The sequence below is a fragment of the Mercenaria mercenaria genome, chromosome 13, assembly GCF_021730395.1.
Source record: "Mercenaria mercenaria strain notata chromosome 13, MADL_Memer_1, whole genome shotgun sequence".
NCBI classification, from domain to species: Eukaryota; Metazoa; Mollusca; class Bivalvia; order Venerida; family Veneridae; genus Mercenaria; species Mercenaria mercenaria.
In genome coordinates this window covers 32,163,640-32,181,435 of record NC_069373.1, presented here as the reverse complement: position 1 = coordinate 32,181,435, position 17,796 = coordinate 32,163,640, and the positions used below count along the sequence as shown (strand labels likewise).

General features: G+C 34.8%; 1 protein-coding gene across 1 annotated transcript; it reads right to left on the bottom strand.

The window, feature by feature from the left end:
- Nucleotides 1–244: 244 nt before the first annotated feature.
- LOC123528987 (N-alpha-acetyltransferase 10-like) lies at nucleotides 245–11,483 on the bottom strand. Its single transcript, XM_045309119.2, has 7 exons — nucleotides 11,351–11,483; nucleotides 10,033–10,131; nucleotides 9,200–9,258; nucleotides 7,998–8,043; nucleotides 5,339–5,499; nucleotides 3,316–3,400; nucleotides 245–1,282 (listed from the first exon to the last, which is right to left on the bottom strand). Exons 1-7 carry the CDS (start codon nucleotides 11,369–11,371, stop codon nucleotides 1,184–1,186), a joined length of 570 nt encoding a protein of 189 aa, XP_045165054.2. The 5' UTR covers nucleotides 11,372–11,483; the 3' UTR covers nucleotides 245–1,183.
- Between the last annotated feature and the right edge of the window lie 6,313 nt (nucleotides 11,484–17,796).

Genomic DNA, 17,796 nt, shown 5'->3' with positions numbered 1-17,796 from the left:
AACCCAGCTCTTTGGTACAACACGCCTTTTCATCATTTGTAACATTTACATGAAGTTTCAGTGAACCCCTTGAACTTTTAATAGCTGAGATAAGAGGTTTTCTGACGATCTAATTGTCATACAGATTGACACTGATATTCCTATATGCTTCCCTTTGCAGGCATGTAAAAGAAATTTACGATGCACTGAGCACATTGCAAAATTTCAGGCTCAAGTCATTTAGAATCATCACTTGACACCAACATCTTTTTTTAGTTTATGCATAATTTATTTCTTTAAATTTGTATAAAACAGAACATATCAAACATGTACAGCAAAGATCGACAAAACATGAAAACTTTAATCCTTAACATACAGATCTTAAAATATTTCAAAATAGTGATGATAAGTACGAAATTTCACTTGTTTGAATTAAACTATAGCATTTTATGAAAAGTTAAAATGATGTGTATAAAATAAATATAGGAAACAGGTCTTCAAGCTCTTGTTAGTAGATATTTTATAACAAAACAGAGGGCAGGTGATCACTGTATGCAGCCTCCCACTGTACTCTTTTTGTCACCAAACATCCAATACTATGCAGGGGGTAGGTAATATTGTATCCATATGGAGCTATACATTTTTTTTTAATTCCAGACAAGGGCATATCAACACTTTTTGGGTTTTTTAAATGTGTAATTTGTTTTTCTAGTTAACAACACACTCTCCACTTCATCCACTGTTTAGAACATAAAATGCTCAGACTTAAAAAAACTTTTAATAAGCACTCCTAAACACACACAGATTTGTTCCATGGTGAAATTTATGCATAGAAAAAAACTGTAAAAGTTCCCTTGAATACAGTGAGGCTATGCCCTCATGCAAATATAGATTTATCCGTTCTAATAACCACACCAGGTGTTATACCAGTACCTCTGCAACTATACTTCAAACGCATCAATGTAGAAAAATAATTTGCTTTTATATGGTGCCGAAAATGTCTGTTAGAATGTAGCTATGTACCTCAAGCACTATTCACAATAAGCTTTTTCAGTTATACTTAATCTTTGCAGACTGTGAATTAAATACGCAATAACATTTTATCTGAAACATCTGTCCCATTGTTCTGTAAGTATGTAGAAAGCTAGACACAATTTTTCAATCAGGACCACACACTAAATGTTTCCTATCACAACTACATGTATCAAGATACAGTCACTTTCTCCATATTTGATGTAACAGTTGATATTTCAGCTTTCTTCGCTTGTTCCAGTGCCATAGCACAAGTCTCCTTCTCTTTTTCCTGTTGAGGAAAATTTAAAAAACTTGATTATCTAAACACATAAAAGATTTACACATGATTCAGAAAGAATTCAAGGACTTTTGAAGGACACTCACTTTTTCAAGGACCAATTGTCATCATCACGACAGTATAAAATAGCTATCTGCATACAGAGAATATGCCATTATCTGTATTACTTTATACATTCTAAACTGAAAACAGCATAAAATCTTGTTATTCTTTACCAAATTTTCTACAGTACCATTAGAATTTTAAGCAGTGAGTTAGATAGTGGTCAAATTAGGATTTTTTCACATTAAGACCCCAATACTAGTGGTCAAATTAGGATTTTTTCACATTAAGGCCCCAAGACGTTCCTGTTGTTTCATACAAGTATTAAAGTTATTTTTGACTTAACATGAAATGTATGCATGGCAAAAAATAGTCTACGAGAATAAACTTGGATAGAATATATTTTTTTTAATTTTCAACTCAATGGAGTTAGGTTAACTTGACAGAGGTCCAAATAATGGTGCTACAGACCAAGTTTGGTGAAGATCCATCCAAAGGTTCATGAAAAGAAGCTGTATAAAGTTTTTCTATGGTCAAGTGGAACCATTTTAAAAAATTTCAGAAACAGGTTCTTACAAGGATGCTACACATCATGTTTGGTGAAGATCCATCAAGCAGTTCATGAGAACTTGTTTAAAGTCTATTTTAGCTCACCTGAGCCAAAGGCTCAAGGTGAGCTTTTGTGACCGCTCGATGTCCGTCGTGTGTCAACAATTTCTAAAAAAAATTTCTTTCTCAAAACCACTGGGCAGATTTACACCAAACTTCACAGGAATGATCCTTGGGTGGCCCCTTTCAAAATTGGCCAAAGAACTGAAATCCATGCAGAACTCTGGTTGCCATGGCAACCGAAAGGAAAATCTTTAAAAATCTTCTTGTCCAAAACTGCAAGGCGTAGAGCTTTGATATTTGGCATGTGACATCATCTAATTGACCTCAATGAAGACTGTTCAAATTGTGCCCCTGGGGTGAAAAGATGCTCCGGGGGTCCCAAGTTTTACATAGACTTATACAGGAAAAAACTTTAAAAATCTTCTTGTCTGAAACCACAAGACCTAGGCCTTTGATATTTGGTATGTAGCATTGCCTTGTGGTCCTCTACAAAGATTGTTCAAATTATTACCCCGGAGTGAAAAGAGGCCCTGCCCCGGGGGGTCTCAAGTTTTACATAGACATGTAGGAAAAACTTTAAATCTTCTTGTCTGAAACTGCAAGACATAGGCTTTTGATATTAGGTATGTTGCATTGCCTAGTGCTCCTTTACCAAAATTGTTCAAATTATGCCCCTGGGGTGAAAAGAGGCCCTGCCCTGGGGGTCCCAAGTTTAACATAGACCTATATAGGAAAAATCTTTAAAAATCTTCTTGTCTGGAGTGAAAAGAGGCCCTGCCCTAGGGGTCACTTGTTATATGAGTTATATAGGAAAAAATACTTCAAAAATTATCAGATCACATTTCCTAAACTGTTTAATTATAATCACCTGATGACCCCAAGTGATCAGGGTCACCTGACTGTGACCTACTTTGTTTTTAAAGATACAGCCTTGAAATTTGGACGACATGTACAGTTTTTCACACTGATCTTAAAACTGACTTTCAGTGACCATGAGTGTGACCTACTGACCTACTGTCTTAATATTTTAGCATCAGTTTGATGTTTGAAACATGTAGCTCATATTACTCAGGTGAACGATCCAGGGTCATCATGACCCTCTTGTTCTATTTTTAGCACTGGCAGCCTCTAAATGAAGTCAAGCTGAACCATTTGAGCAAAACTGACAGTCCATAACAGGATAATACAGAAAAAGTTTGGTGTTATTCTGACTAATAGGTTCAGAGGAAAAGATGATTTAAAAGTAGAAATGTTGCAAGATGCAGATTCCTAACCATCAGTTTATACTAATAGCCCTTAAGAGCATCGTTACCACCTGAACAGTTAACCTGAAGCTGTACACCTTATATAATCCTGTAAACAATACTTACATTTACTTTAAATTCTGATAGATCTCTCCTCATAGCATAGGCATCCTCACCATCTGCATAATACTTTGGCTCTATTTCACTTATCCTGAAAAAGAGGGAGAAAACATTTACCACAAATGAAAAAAACTTAAAAAAAAACAAGGCTGTGCATACATTACTGCATGTCATACTGATGAGTTATTACTGCCAGATTTATGAAAATCTTCCCATCAGTTTTGAAAATATGGAGTGGAAAGAAAGTTATTAGGTAACTGACCTCCAAGTTTGACCTTGAACTTGGAACGAGTGACCTGCGTTGTGCGCTCTGCACATGGTAGTGATGAGGTTAATAACTGATGCAAGTTTTATAACAAGAGCACCGCCTGGCGGGTACAGACACTCATCTGAATTTTTTTGTCTCTGTATAATAGAAATATTGTCCTACCCATGATTTTCTAAGTCCAAAAGGGGCCATAATTCTTGCAAAAAGCAATGTAAAGTTACGAACTTGCTGTGCAGAATCAGCTTCTAATGGCGAATAACTGCTCCAAGTTTTAAAGCAATAGCTTTGACCGTTAAGGAGAAAAGTTGACCTAAACGCAAAACTTAACCAAGAAATCTGATATTTTCTAAGTCTAAAAGGGGCCATAATTCTTGCAAAAAGCAGGATGGAGTTATGTTTCTTGCTGTACAGAGTCAACTATTGATGGTGAACATTAGTGTTGCAAGTTTTAAAGCAATAGCTTTGATAGTTTAGGAGAAAAGCTGACCTAAACATAACACTTAACCAGGAAACGCCAACGTCGATCAAGTGATGACAGTAACTCGTCATTTTTTTCCCCATAAAATCAGATGAGCTAAAAATCTTAAGAAGATATGGAGAGGACACAACTGACCTGCGGAAATGTGTGTGATTCCAATATAGCCCCACATACGGTACTTTGTATCAGGGGGAGTAATAACTCTGGTCATATTTGGTCGATTTTCACATTTTCAGGTAAGCAGCCATGAGTAAATACAAATACATTCAAAAATAAGACTAAGCTACAAAGATATGCCTGAGGACATACAGACATTCCCATGAACAATGCCAAAAATATGTCCCTCCTCCTGTCCCTGGAGAATAACAAACGTATCAGATCTGTTTGCCAAAACACTTCCATAGCATAATTCAAACAAAACCAAATAAAAATAGTTCAATCTGCCATTCATTCCTTATATTTACACATCTTGTTTTGCTTTAAATTTATCTAATTGTAATGTACTTTCAAGTCCTTATTAATTTTTTGTTTGTTTTGGGTTTAACGCCGTTTTTCAACAGTATTTCAGTTATGTAACGGCGGGCAGTTAACCTAACCAGTGTTCCTGGATTCTGTACCAGTACAAACCTGTTCTCCGCAAGTAACTGCCAACTTCCCCACATGAATCAGAGGTGGAGGATGAATGATTTCAGACACAATGTCTAATCAATTCGTCACGGAGAACATACTACCCGCCCGGGGAACTTCCGACCCCGCCATCCATAAATCTATGCTCTTCCTATTGAGCTAAGCGGGTGGAATCTTTATTAATTAGAAGTTAATATTGGCTATTGGAACAGTCAGCATTCTTATGATTTATGTTGCATCATAGTTTGTGTTTTCCAACAGATACATCAACAAAACAGGATAAAGAATCAACTATTTACTGGATTTCAACATAATTCAAAATGTGATTTAAATCACAGAGAAGTATACATGTATAACATTATATACACTTTGTGTCATCAACAACTGTATAGGTTTGCAAAAACAAAGCATTATATTTTTTCAGCATCTTTTAACCTTTAGCCTGCTGGAGGCAAGTGATTCTGCCTTTGCAACCAGTGCAGACCAAGATCAGACTGCACAGAAGTGCAGGCTGATCATGGTCTGCACTGTACGCTATTCAGTCAGTAAATTTTCACTGAACACCCCTTCGAATAAGTGGTACTGCCCAAATTGAATGATGGACCAGTCCATTATAGAAATGTAGCAGGGTAAGGGTTAAGGCCTAGGTTACATACTGGAATCTAAGTGTTTCTGTGTATAAATGTAAAGCTGCTCTGTTACTCTTCCGCACGTGTAAAGAGACATATCTGGCATCAAAGGATTCCACCATTGCACGTGATGCTTGGTCCATCAACTTCTTGGCTAGTCCAAGCCTTCTGTAGGACCTTTTCACAGCCTGTGTATAATAAAATGAATAACAAAACGGTTACTGATACAAGAAAAATGACACTAAGCTTTAAACATTTCTGACATTTCTTGTTTTGCTGGTTTTTAAGTCACCACTATCAGGTCAAACGGTGATTTTTCGCTTTTAATGACGGAGTAAAATCCCAAGTTCCACTCTATACATTAACTGTTGCACAGTGAGGTAACTGTTGCACAGTTAGGTAGATTTATTTATTTTATTCTGTTGCGTTTAATGTCGCACCAACAATTATTGGTCCCACATGACCCATATTCCAACTTGACCTTGATTTCATGAAGGCAATCGTATTGAGCAAATTTCATGAAGATCAACTGAAAAATACTGCTTATATCGCATACACAAGGTTTTTCTTTGATTTGACCTAGTGACCTACTTTTAGAACCAAGATGACCCATATTCGAACTCAACCTAGATTTCATGAAGGCAATCATTCTGACAAAATTTCATGAAGATCAGTTAAAAAATACAGCCTCTATCGCATATACACAAGCTAAATGTTGACAGAAGACAGACAGACGACAGCCAGATGCCGGACATCGAACGATCACAAAAACTCACCTGAGCTATCAAAAGGGTCATGATGACCCTGGATCGCTCACCTGAGTAATATGAGCCACATGTTTCAAATGGCAAACTGATGCTAAAATATAAAGAAAGTAGGTCAGTAGGTCACATTCATGGTCACTGAAAGTCAGTTTTAAGATCTGTGTGCCTAACTGTACATGTCATCCAAATTTCAAGGTTGTATCTTAAAAAACAAGAAAGTAGGTCAGTAGGTCAAGTACAGTCAGGTGACGCTCATCTGATTTTTTTTTCTAATCCTTGGGGTCATCAGGTAATAATAATTAAACAGTCTAGGAACTATGATCTAATAATTTTTAAGTACTTTTTCCTATATAACTCATACAACAAGTGACCCCCCCCAGGTGGGGCCTCTTTTCACCCCAGGGGTATAATTTGAACAATCTTGTAAGAGATCCACAAGGCAATGCTATACACCAAATATCAAAGTCCTAGGCCTTGAACTTTAGGACAAGAAGATTTTTAATTTTTTTCCTATGTAATTTTATGTAAAACTTGAGACCCCCCAGGGCAGGGCCTCTTTTCACCCCAGGGTAATAATTTGAACAATTTTGGTAGAGGACTACAAGGCAATGCAACATACCAAATATCAAAAGCCTAGGCCTTGCAGTTTCAGACAAGATTTTTTTTTTAAATTTCCTATATAAGTCTATGTAAAACTTAAGACCCCCCGCGGCAGGGCCTCTTTTCACCCCTGAGTAATAATTTGAACAACTTTGGTAGGGGACCACAAGGCAATGCTACATACCAAATATCAAAGGCCTATATCTTGTGGTTTTAGACAGGAAGATTTTTAAAGTTTTTCCTATATAAGTCTATGCAAACTTGGGACCCCCGGGGTGTGGCCTCTTTTCACCCCAGGGGCATCATTTGACCAACTTTCATAGAGGACCATTAGATGACTTCACACGCCAAATATCAAGGCTCTAGGCCTTGCGGTTTTGGACAAGAAGATTTTTTAAGTTTTTCCTTTCGGTTGCCATGGGAACCAGAGTTCTGCATGGAATTCAATTCTTTGAAAAGTTTTGAAAGGGGACCACCCAATGATTATTCCTGTGAACTTTGGTATAATTCTGCCCAGTGGTTTTCAAGAAGAAGATTTTTTTAGAAATTGTTGACGGACGGACGACGGACATTGAGCGGTCACAAAAGCTCACCATGAGCCTTTGACTCAGGTGAGCTAAAAATCATCAACTTTGAGATATGCAAGTAGGAGATACTGCATTTTAAAGGCTGCATATTAGGAACTTTTTGAAGACTCTTAAACAGCTTTAAAGAAGTTCGTTTGTTGGGTCTAATGTCACACTGACACAATTATAGGTCATATGGCGACTTTCCAGACCCCAGGTGCCCCTCCGTGCATTATTTCATCATGAGCAGACACCTAGGTAGAGCCACCAACCAGCTGGATGGCTTCCTCACATGAAGAATTCAACACCTTGAGTGAGACTCAAACCCACATCAGTGAGGGGCGAACAATTTGAAGTCAGCAACCTTAACCACTCGGCCACTGAGGCCCCTAGCTTAAAAATACTTCTTATGGACACAACATTAAGCTACTTGACCTTCGAGCACCTAGTCTGTCCTTGACCATGTATCTAGTGATCTAGGTCATGCACTCTGCATGGCCTTTTGATGAAGTAAATAATTGACACAAGTTTTATGAATATCACACCAGCAGTTACAAGTGACCAGGATTGTGTATGTATTTTGTTGTATCATGATTGTGAACATCTGTGGGTAGTTATCTGAAAACTTGTTGAATGGATTTAAATATATCCTGACAGTAAAGGAATTAGCCGACAGACGTGCTTGACTCCATCACAGTTCGCATTTAATTTGTATCTAGGGCATATATTGTAAGAAAGGAATAAAAAGAAATATACCAGTGATGTTATATGTCCATGTGGTACATCTTCTGGATCTTCTTCCCTGAAATAAAATGTAAAACATTTTCTCTTATTGTAACACTGCATTACTGTATAACATTTCTAGCATGTCAAGTGCCTACAATGAAGTAGATATTTAGCTGCCTCTAATGACAAAATCAATAATGCAAGAGAAAGCAGCATTGTAAAATTTCTAATTATAAATCAATTGGAATGATGTCAACATTGTATGATACATGCCCCCTGACAATACATAAAAGAATAAAATAGAAAATCAAATACAGGGCTAACTAAAACAAGAAAATATCAGTAAAAGTGATGGATACTCCCCGAAATTTGCATATTAAAAGAACAAAAGTGGAATTGACTGACTGGGCACATATAGTTCACTAATGTTGAATGATCAAAGGGCAATTTCTCATTGACAAGTCATTCTAACAGATAATGAAGAAAATATACGCACCTCCTCTTGACAGTTATGGGGCAGAAACAAATTTTCACTTGACCGTAAACAGTAACCTTGACCTCTAACCGACAAGTCTAGATTATGTGTTGACACATTGTCTTATCATGGGGAATGTTTGTGTGTACCACTAAAAAAATCCATCAATGCATATAAAAGTTACAGAGCGGAAACAATTTTTACTTTACCTTCAATAGTGACCTAGACCTTTGACCTACAAGCACAAATCATGTACATGCATAATTTACATATTGCCCTATATTCACATACAGAGTCCTAAGAGCCTAGCTTGAATATTTTTTGAGTAATTGCAGGATCCAGTTTTGTGGACGGGCAGACGGAGGGCATTCCTATTGTCCACTCCGGTGTGCTACCAGTAGGGGACTAGTTAACTGGACAAGAATGTTCCAACTATATATGCATATCCATTCCATCTTGACGTGTAAGATGTGCATCATCTTTATTTCAAATGGACTGAATCTGTAGGAGGAGTTGGATACACAAGAAAGTGTGACATATGGCCAGACAGAACAAACACTATATGCCTCCTGGTTCAAACCAGGGACATCGACATATTATAATAAATTGTAAGTATATAATTATTGAAACATCAAGTTTGTCATAGTTTCTGTTTTTGAAAGGTCTGTTCTCCTCAATTCTAAAATGAATAATTAAAGCTTTTAACTAGTAGTAAGTTTTGCTTTTTAGTTACACATGTATTTGTTGTAATACTCACATCTTGGCTAAAACATAGCCCACAATTTTCCCAGCCTCATCTTCAGCAACATATGACAGCTATTGAAAAAAAGAAAATGACAACTTTCCAATGTTAACATTCTTTAAATAATTGGTTAAATTTCATTATAATACGTTTTTCCCAAATATTTAGCATAATGAACACAGCAATATTATCGAGACTTACAATATTGGATTGAAAGCAAGTATCCCTGATAAATATCATAAACAAGAACATTTAAATGTATTCTGTCTATTTGTCTATGTTTGCAGAGCATTTTTGTTTCTTTTTTTCACTCAGCAGTCTATTTTAGCCATCAATATTCTGTTAACACAAACTATAAACCATTATCACCTTAAAAAGAATAACTGACAACTTCTGAAGAGGGCTACTGTAACAATTCAGGCCTTCTTAAAATCATTTTGGGAGTGCTACTTTCAGCTATGAACTAGGAACATTTTTTCTGCAGACTGTCTGATTCTTGGAAACAGGAACTTGATATAACATAAAAATATTTTTTTGGATTAATACATTTGGAAAAGAGGATTGCTTTGATAACTGAACAAAAGTAAATACTGTTAGCTGCCTAAAAAGAATACAAATGAACACTGAAGTAGCAAAACTTTAAAAACAGCAAAATACCCTTAATAATATTAACAACCCTTTTTGGAATCTTAATTTTAATTCAGTTTAAATCCGGAAGAAAAATACTTTCCTGCTTTGTGGCTATGTCATTTCACTAGAGGTGACTTTAAAGGAGAAAACATGCCCTGCATTTTAAAAACAGAAAATGAGATAAACTAATGTCAAATGATGGAACCAAAGGAAAGTACCTGTGGCCAGGATAAGCCGTGATAGAAATAGTATTTCATCTGATAATTCTCTGGCAAGCACAGTAAATTACAATGCTGCATATTCATCAAGTCTTCTGGCTGAAATTAAATGCGATAGGTGAGCAGTAATAAAGATTAACAAGACGTAAGTCCCCCACTGGGAAGAGCATAGTGAACCTAAATCAATGGACCTGCTTATTGTCCAAATAACCCATCATCTTTAAGTTTAAAGCAGGTTTCCTTAAAAAAAATCTCCCTTTTATTTTTGATATTTATGCAGCATTTATCTTTCTAACAGACAGAATGATTGCAACATGTATGGATGAAGAGGAACAGATAAAATGATGCACATATTCTTGATTATTGATATTATGTTCTTTGGAAACACCAGTACGGAAATAAAATACAGTGCCGGTTAATCGTGCTTGCACATTTCAATTTCACACCTTTACTCTGGTTAAAATCCTTTAGATAATATTGGCTGTGAAGTACATTTGTAGGTCAAGGCTTACTTTAATGACAGGTAACATTGCATCCTCAAGAAAACTCAGTACTGGCTACTAAAGTCTGCATTCCTTAAATGTATTCAACTTTTTGCAATTTTACTTTGGAAATAATATACATCAGAATTCTTACATGCACCAAGCCATTACATATTCTGTAAATTATACAATAAATATCAAGTGTGCTGATGATTGGGTGTAGTTTTGCTTTTTTATTTACAACCTTTTAGCTTATATAGCAGTAATTCTGTCAAAAAATGGTGTAGTCGAAAGAAGTCCCTAATAAACAGATCCTAATTTTTCCATTTTTCGCGCATTTGCGGGTACCGTAAATCGGCGGCCAAATGGGCTTTATTTCACTTGTGGAATGAATTCTACATAAAATAGGACATTTTTCATGCTTATATTTGTATGTTTTCGAGTTGTTTACTTGAAAACGAAAGTAGGGCGTTTATTCTGCAAACCGCTTTCTGAAATGCAGCAATATGAGGGTACCTGACTTCAGTTGGCTTGCATTTCACTGCATACTATTCAACACCCCTTTTTCTTTTCGTTTTCTTGAAGCAAATGTATGGATATCTTGTGGAAAATATGTCTAAAATGAAAATCTAGAAACTCTATCAAAATTGTTCTGCAGTAGATGAATTTTATATGAAAAAACGAACAATTTCTTTTATTGGTATATAGCCTTTAACACATGTATCCGAGTAAAACAAATTATCCGAATATTATACAACTGACAATCAATAAATAATGGCAAAGTTTCACTCAAAGAATGGTAAACTACAATACGGTTAAATTAAATGAAATGTTACCTTTCCATTTCGAATATTCATTTTCTACAATAATTCACTGAGCCCCTGAATTATCAAAAAAAATAATAGTTTGCTTTCACGTTCTCGGCAACGGGAGTAGACTTCAGTAGCCTAATTATGTAGCGACTTGTTTAGGTATAGACCACTAAATTTTCATTTTCCCCTGTACAGTGCTGAAGAATTTAACTGTTCCTGTCTATTAAAGACATTAAAACTAGAACTTGACAGAATATAATGTTGGAAGACCATAACAGATTGTCCGGTTTTTTTTTGTTTTTTTTTTTTTGCCCACTCTGCAGCATCACCGTAAATGGGTGTATTTACAAAGACTGATAAAAGAGATAAAAGCTAGTCCTGTGCAAGTAGTTCTGAGGAAGTAAGAATTAGCTGTGCTGCGAGTGATAGATGAAGGAGTTGTCTTTTTCTCCAAATCACAATCTGAACTGTGCATAGCTACTCTTAATTCAAATTAATTGGTAGAAGAAAAACAAGAGCTGTCCATAAGGCAGCCAATGCTCGACTATTCCAATTGTTGTCCCAGAAGCAGAAATATTACCCTAAATATTAAAATATCTATTGAGTTTCAATCCAGTATCTGCATTAGTTTTAGAGACAGTAACTTGCATGCAAAACTTTAACCAGGATTTTCTAAGTCCAAAAGGGGGCATAATTTGTCCAAAATGCATATTAGAGTTATGGGACTTGATGCTATCAACTAGTTTTATAACCCCGAAGACATGTCTAGTTTCAATTCAATATCTGCATTACTTTTGCAGATAGTAACTTGCATGTAAAACTTTAACCAGGATTTTCTAAGTCCAAAAAGGAGCATAATTTGCCCAAAATGCATGTCAGAGTTATGGGACTTGATCCAGTGAGGTTGGTAATCGACCTAGAAAAAGAAAAAAATGTAAGTTTCAAAGCTATATGCCTTTAAGTAATAGCTATTATGTACTTGCATGCAAAATTTTAACCAAATGTAAATTTTATTTACAGTCACTTTGTGAAACAATTAACATAAGCTCTGTAGAGCTTTTGAGCAACCATATTTTAAGAACAGTTAAAACCAGTTATACCTTACCCCCAATTTGCTGGTACCCATTTACAGCTGGGTCGACCTCTCATGCACTGGAACTTTTGTTGGATTTCTATAATGGTTTTCTCATGGCGCAGCTCATTTGTCAAAAAGCTGACAACATTTATGGCAGCATTTAGCACAATGCGATGTTGTGCCTGATTTGTCCACCAAAGTTCATCCAAGTCATTCATAAAGAACAGGCAAATGAAATTATAAAATACAGAGCTAAGTCTTTCGAATCAATATATTTTGTGTATTCAGATGTTGTCAGTACAATAGCAGTTCCTTATAAAATACAAATTAATTGCACTGATGCAATGGTACATGATGCAAAATGACATGCGCCTACAAATGACATCCTCAGGATGTGAAGTCATCAATACAGAAAACATATAAATGATTTGGTCAGTGGTTGACTTTCTTTGAGTACTCTGAAATACTCATGTCGTGACATACCACGTGTTGCACAAAACCATACACAAGAGAAATTTGCTATTCGTGTTTTCCTTTTTGCCCTTAAATCATTACTGTGTTAACAATAATATCTGGAAAACTAAAGCACCTAGACTGCGCCAAATTTTATCAGCCTTTGCTTGTGACTTCGTGGACAGACCGTCAGGGGAGGTAATTAGTCATGAATTGAGACTAATAAAACCACTACTACATGCCTATTTTTGTAGTTTAAACAGTTCTTTATTGGTTGAACTTTAAATTCCCATGAAAATGTTCTTGTGTGCCTTTTATGGCCAATGCACGCACCAAGCTCGGCTAAAATGATAGATATATATACCTCAATAACAGTAATCTCTTTTGCTTTTACCTTATTGGATGGCTCGACAATATTCTAGGTGGTTTTCCTTGGATATACAAGGGTCGTTCAATAAATATGGAGACTGATGCCATAATTACTTTAAACTGACCAATAGACACCACTTAAATGTTACAAAAAAATATTCGTATTGTTAATGTGATTTTTTTTTGCAGAATGTTATGTAATTTTACTTGCAGTTGTCGAAGTTTTTAAAATTAAGATGTCAAAACATCACTTGGGCCACTATCGTGTTGCTATGGTTATTAAATTACCACTAGTTTTGTACTGTGTGACATCATTCTAATTTAGTAATTACAGTTGCAAACAGACATGTTCCATGGTTAAAATGATACATGTTATATACTAAATTGCCCATAAAGGGGCCAAAGTTATAAAGCCATTCTACGTATTTATTGAACAACTCGTATACATATATGAAATCATTCATATCTTTGAACGGAAGACTGGTGGTGCAACGAAATACTCAAAAGCACAAGGGGAGCTAAACCACAGAATTTTTTGTTTTTGTTTTGTAGTTGTGCTAAACTTAATCCTACTCTGATTTGCAAATCATTATTATTATTACGGTCATTGCAAAGAACTGTACTATCTATGCATGTTTTTTTCTCCTCAAATTTCAATCTGTAAAAATATCAAACATGCAGGTTTTATACAGTTACTGATATTGTTCAGATTAGCTTTTGTGGTCTGTCCTCCACGCTGAGATAACATTTATGCAGTTTTGTTTTTTCTCTCCAAAATTAGATAGGTCTAATCTGGGATTCTGCCTCCAAGCATGATATCACCCAGTAACTAACGATTCTAACTGAAGCAATACAAGTGAACTGTTCATATAAACAAGAAAAAAATCAACAAGTGCATCTTTCAGGTAAATTTTAATAGCATAGATTTATTACCATTGTTAGAAATAGAAACTTTACACAGTGTGAGTATCCTAAATATTAAAACTATTCAACTATAAGCCATCTACAAACAACAGAGTTTTCATACTACTTTCCTACTAGCTCAAAAATGCTAAACTAACTGAGGCAAGCTTATTGTTTTGTTTCGTTTTTCATAATTTATCCAATAGTACTTAAAATTTATCTATACCTAATGTACAATTTTACCAGAAAGAAACATAGACACTACTGGTACAATTTTTTATTTTATATACATCAAAGAGAATTTTTGTCACAAAAACATATCATGTACAGTGGTTTTCATAGATTTTTCATAAAACATAAACATGATCTGTCTTGTTGTCTCAATTTCACAAAGAAGATGTATGATCCACCATGATTCAGGATTTTATGAGAAAAAATACACGTCTGATGACTATTACCATTTTTTTATAGTTTTTTAACAGATACAACTAGATTTTACAAAAAAATAAACATGATCTGTGTTGTTTTCTCAATTTTACAAAGAAAGACTGTGACTATTGCATATTTTAAACAAAGTTTTTATTTACAGATACACAATCTGTGGGAATTATTGATTTTACAAAGATATATGCAAAAATTATCTAAAGATATTGTTTGCAGCAGTACATGATCTTCACTGCATTGTTCTGTACGAATGATGCAAAATTTGCAGTGATTCTCTATGGACTTGACAAAGCTGCACAACTTCCAGTGGTTCCCTATGGATGTACATCATCTTCTGTGATTTCTGCAAGTTTTACAAATAAAGTTATTGTGACAAAGCACAAAAGTGTCAATAATCATTGGTTTTCATAGAGAATTAATGTTGTTGAATGTATACCAAAATGCTTCAAACTTTATTATTACGCTCGTAGTTAACTGTGAAAAATCATCCAGTTGTACTAATCCCATAAGAACATTTCAGCTTCATATATAAGTTGTAATATCTGTAGAAAAATACCAGAACTGTATTATTTTGCTGCATCCATAGAGCATTATGTTGCTTTATCTAAAGACAAATCTGCAAAATCAGGTCAATCTGTCATATCCACAGGGAAACGGTCAGAAATGAATGTCCTTTTTTCGACAAAAAAAACTCTCCATGAAAGATCACTACATCAAATAGTTACACATTGGGGGACAGTCAAGATGCACCTGGCAGTCCATGAAAAGTTCTATGTTTTTGTAGCTAAAATAATCATAACAGAAAGAGTGCAATGCAAGATGAATATATAAGTTCAGAATACATATCGCAAACATATGAAACAAAGATAGTCAGATTGCATATAAAATTAGAACGTTATAAATAAAAAAGTAAAAATTCAAAAGTAAGATTTTTCTGATTACAGATTATTACAAAATAGACATATAATTACTGTAAGTAACTGCTGACCACAGAATACTTGCTAAATACAAAAATGGGTCATTACAAAGAATAACTAAGTGTTGTGAAAATATGCTGCGCTATATATAGTAAAACATTTGTATAAATTGTGACAAAGCTAATTTTGAATGTCAACAGTGTTACATTACTCTTCTTGGCCAAAATATTAAATCCGATATAGATCTATAATCAAAACATATGGCATTTTATAGCAAATATCTATGTACAACAAACATATATTATCATCCAGTTCTAATATGTAACAATTTTCACTATGGTCAAGAAATATGGCAAGGCTAAAAAATTGGACCACAGAAATAAACATAAAAAATGCTTAAAAGAGTCAATTTACCTGGCTAGCAGTTTACCTGACCTGGTATCTATTGAGGTGTTTTCTAAAACATACATAGCTGATAGTTTTCTGTTAACAGCAGTAACAGAATTTCACAGTCACAGAATTTCATTAAAACATTTTTTAGAAAACTTATCATATACCCATTAAACAGTAAATGAAGACAAGCACAGTTGTACATGTAGATGCACTAGCTAGTCTAGGTATCTTGCGAACAATTTTTTTCCCCTGCACATCAGATCACTGGTGTTAACTAACCTCGTAAGACATCAGAATGTTGAAATTATATCCACATATACCAAGAGTAGCCAGGCAGAAATGTATGTGCATGCACTCTGATTTTTTTCCAACTTAAAAATGTCTCTGGTGCATTTTGATGTATATTTGAAGACAAATTTGAAGATTTCCATTTTGAAATTATCAATAGAATGAACGATGGTGAAATTATCAATAGACTGAACTATGGTTTTGAAAAACCTTGTGCTGGTCCCTGTCTTTGGGCATAATGGGTAGCTACAATATTGTTTGCATATTTGTATCACTATGAAGGATCGTAATATATAATACAAGAATATGTTTATACTTTTTTCAACATGTGAAGGCATACTTAAGAATGATAAAAAAGACAACGTTTGAACTCAATGGGCCAATATAAATATATTTGCAAGAAAAGATTATAAAATATAAATGAATTTCAACACTGATAGGAGAATAATGTAATATCTATGGCATATTGCAAATTTTCACATGTATTACACGGTGCTGCCAAATTTTGAGCATACAACTGACTCTTCCATACATAATTTTCTGGTAATGATTTATCTTCACATTAATGGAATATTCCAATTTATGATAATGAATACTACAGAGGACAGGTGGAATAAGTAAACAGCAAGACTGGCAGCAACAATAGAAAAAGTCTCATTTACATTTTGTAGATCATATTCATATATAAGAATAATCTTCACAAAAACCTCACACTGTTTTACTTACCATGGCTTAATGCACTTTTAAAATCTGGTATTGATAGATAGAATGAGTGTAAGTGGGAAAGGATGACAGTATATCACTCGCCAAAGTTTCACAGCTAAAACAAGTAAAACATTTCTGCCAAACAATTTGAAAATTTGCTTGCAGACTTTGAGAAAATTTCCGAAGTTTAGGGAAAACTGGCCAAGTCTTTTTATCAATCCACATGACCATGACAAATTTAGGAGAGGGTCATTTCTGTACGATTATTTTGAATTAGACCTGTGGTTCAGGAGATGGTGTTCCAATATTTTTCTATTTTTGGTTCTGGCAACCAGAATTTTCAGCAAATATAACAATATGAAAAGTCCTTGTAGACAGCCACTCTGTGACATTATTTCACATGGGAAAAATAGTAGAGGAAATACTGTGAAGAGATTGTTCTACATTTTGCTCAGCTGAACACATTTTTTTGGACAAATCATGACAATTTTAACAATCTTGGTAAAGGGTCACTTGTAAATTATTACAGAATTGGGTAGGCAGTTTCTGACAGTTTCTACACATATATGGAAAAGTGGCCATACCGTCTGCTTGATTTGAATATTACAGAAGTTTCTGATGTTAAGATTTTTAAAGTTACCACATACCATAGCAGACATGTTTTTAACAATTCTGAATACTATAATGTCCTAAGAGGATCACATATCGAACATGTCTGTCAAATTATTGATATTTTGGCAATGGTTTTTGAGAAGAATTTTTAAAAACATTTCCTTCCCGTTGCCTTTGGAATCTGTTCTGAAGAAGGGATTTTGCTAACCAGTTTTAGAAAAGGACCATCTACCGAGCATCCATGCCAAGTTTCATCAACTTTCAACAGAGAGATGCCTAATGGTGAGTGTTCATAATAGCTCATATTGAGC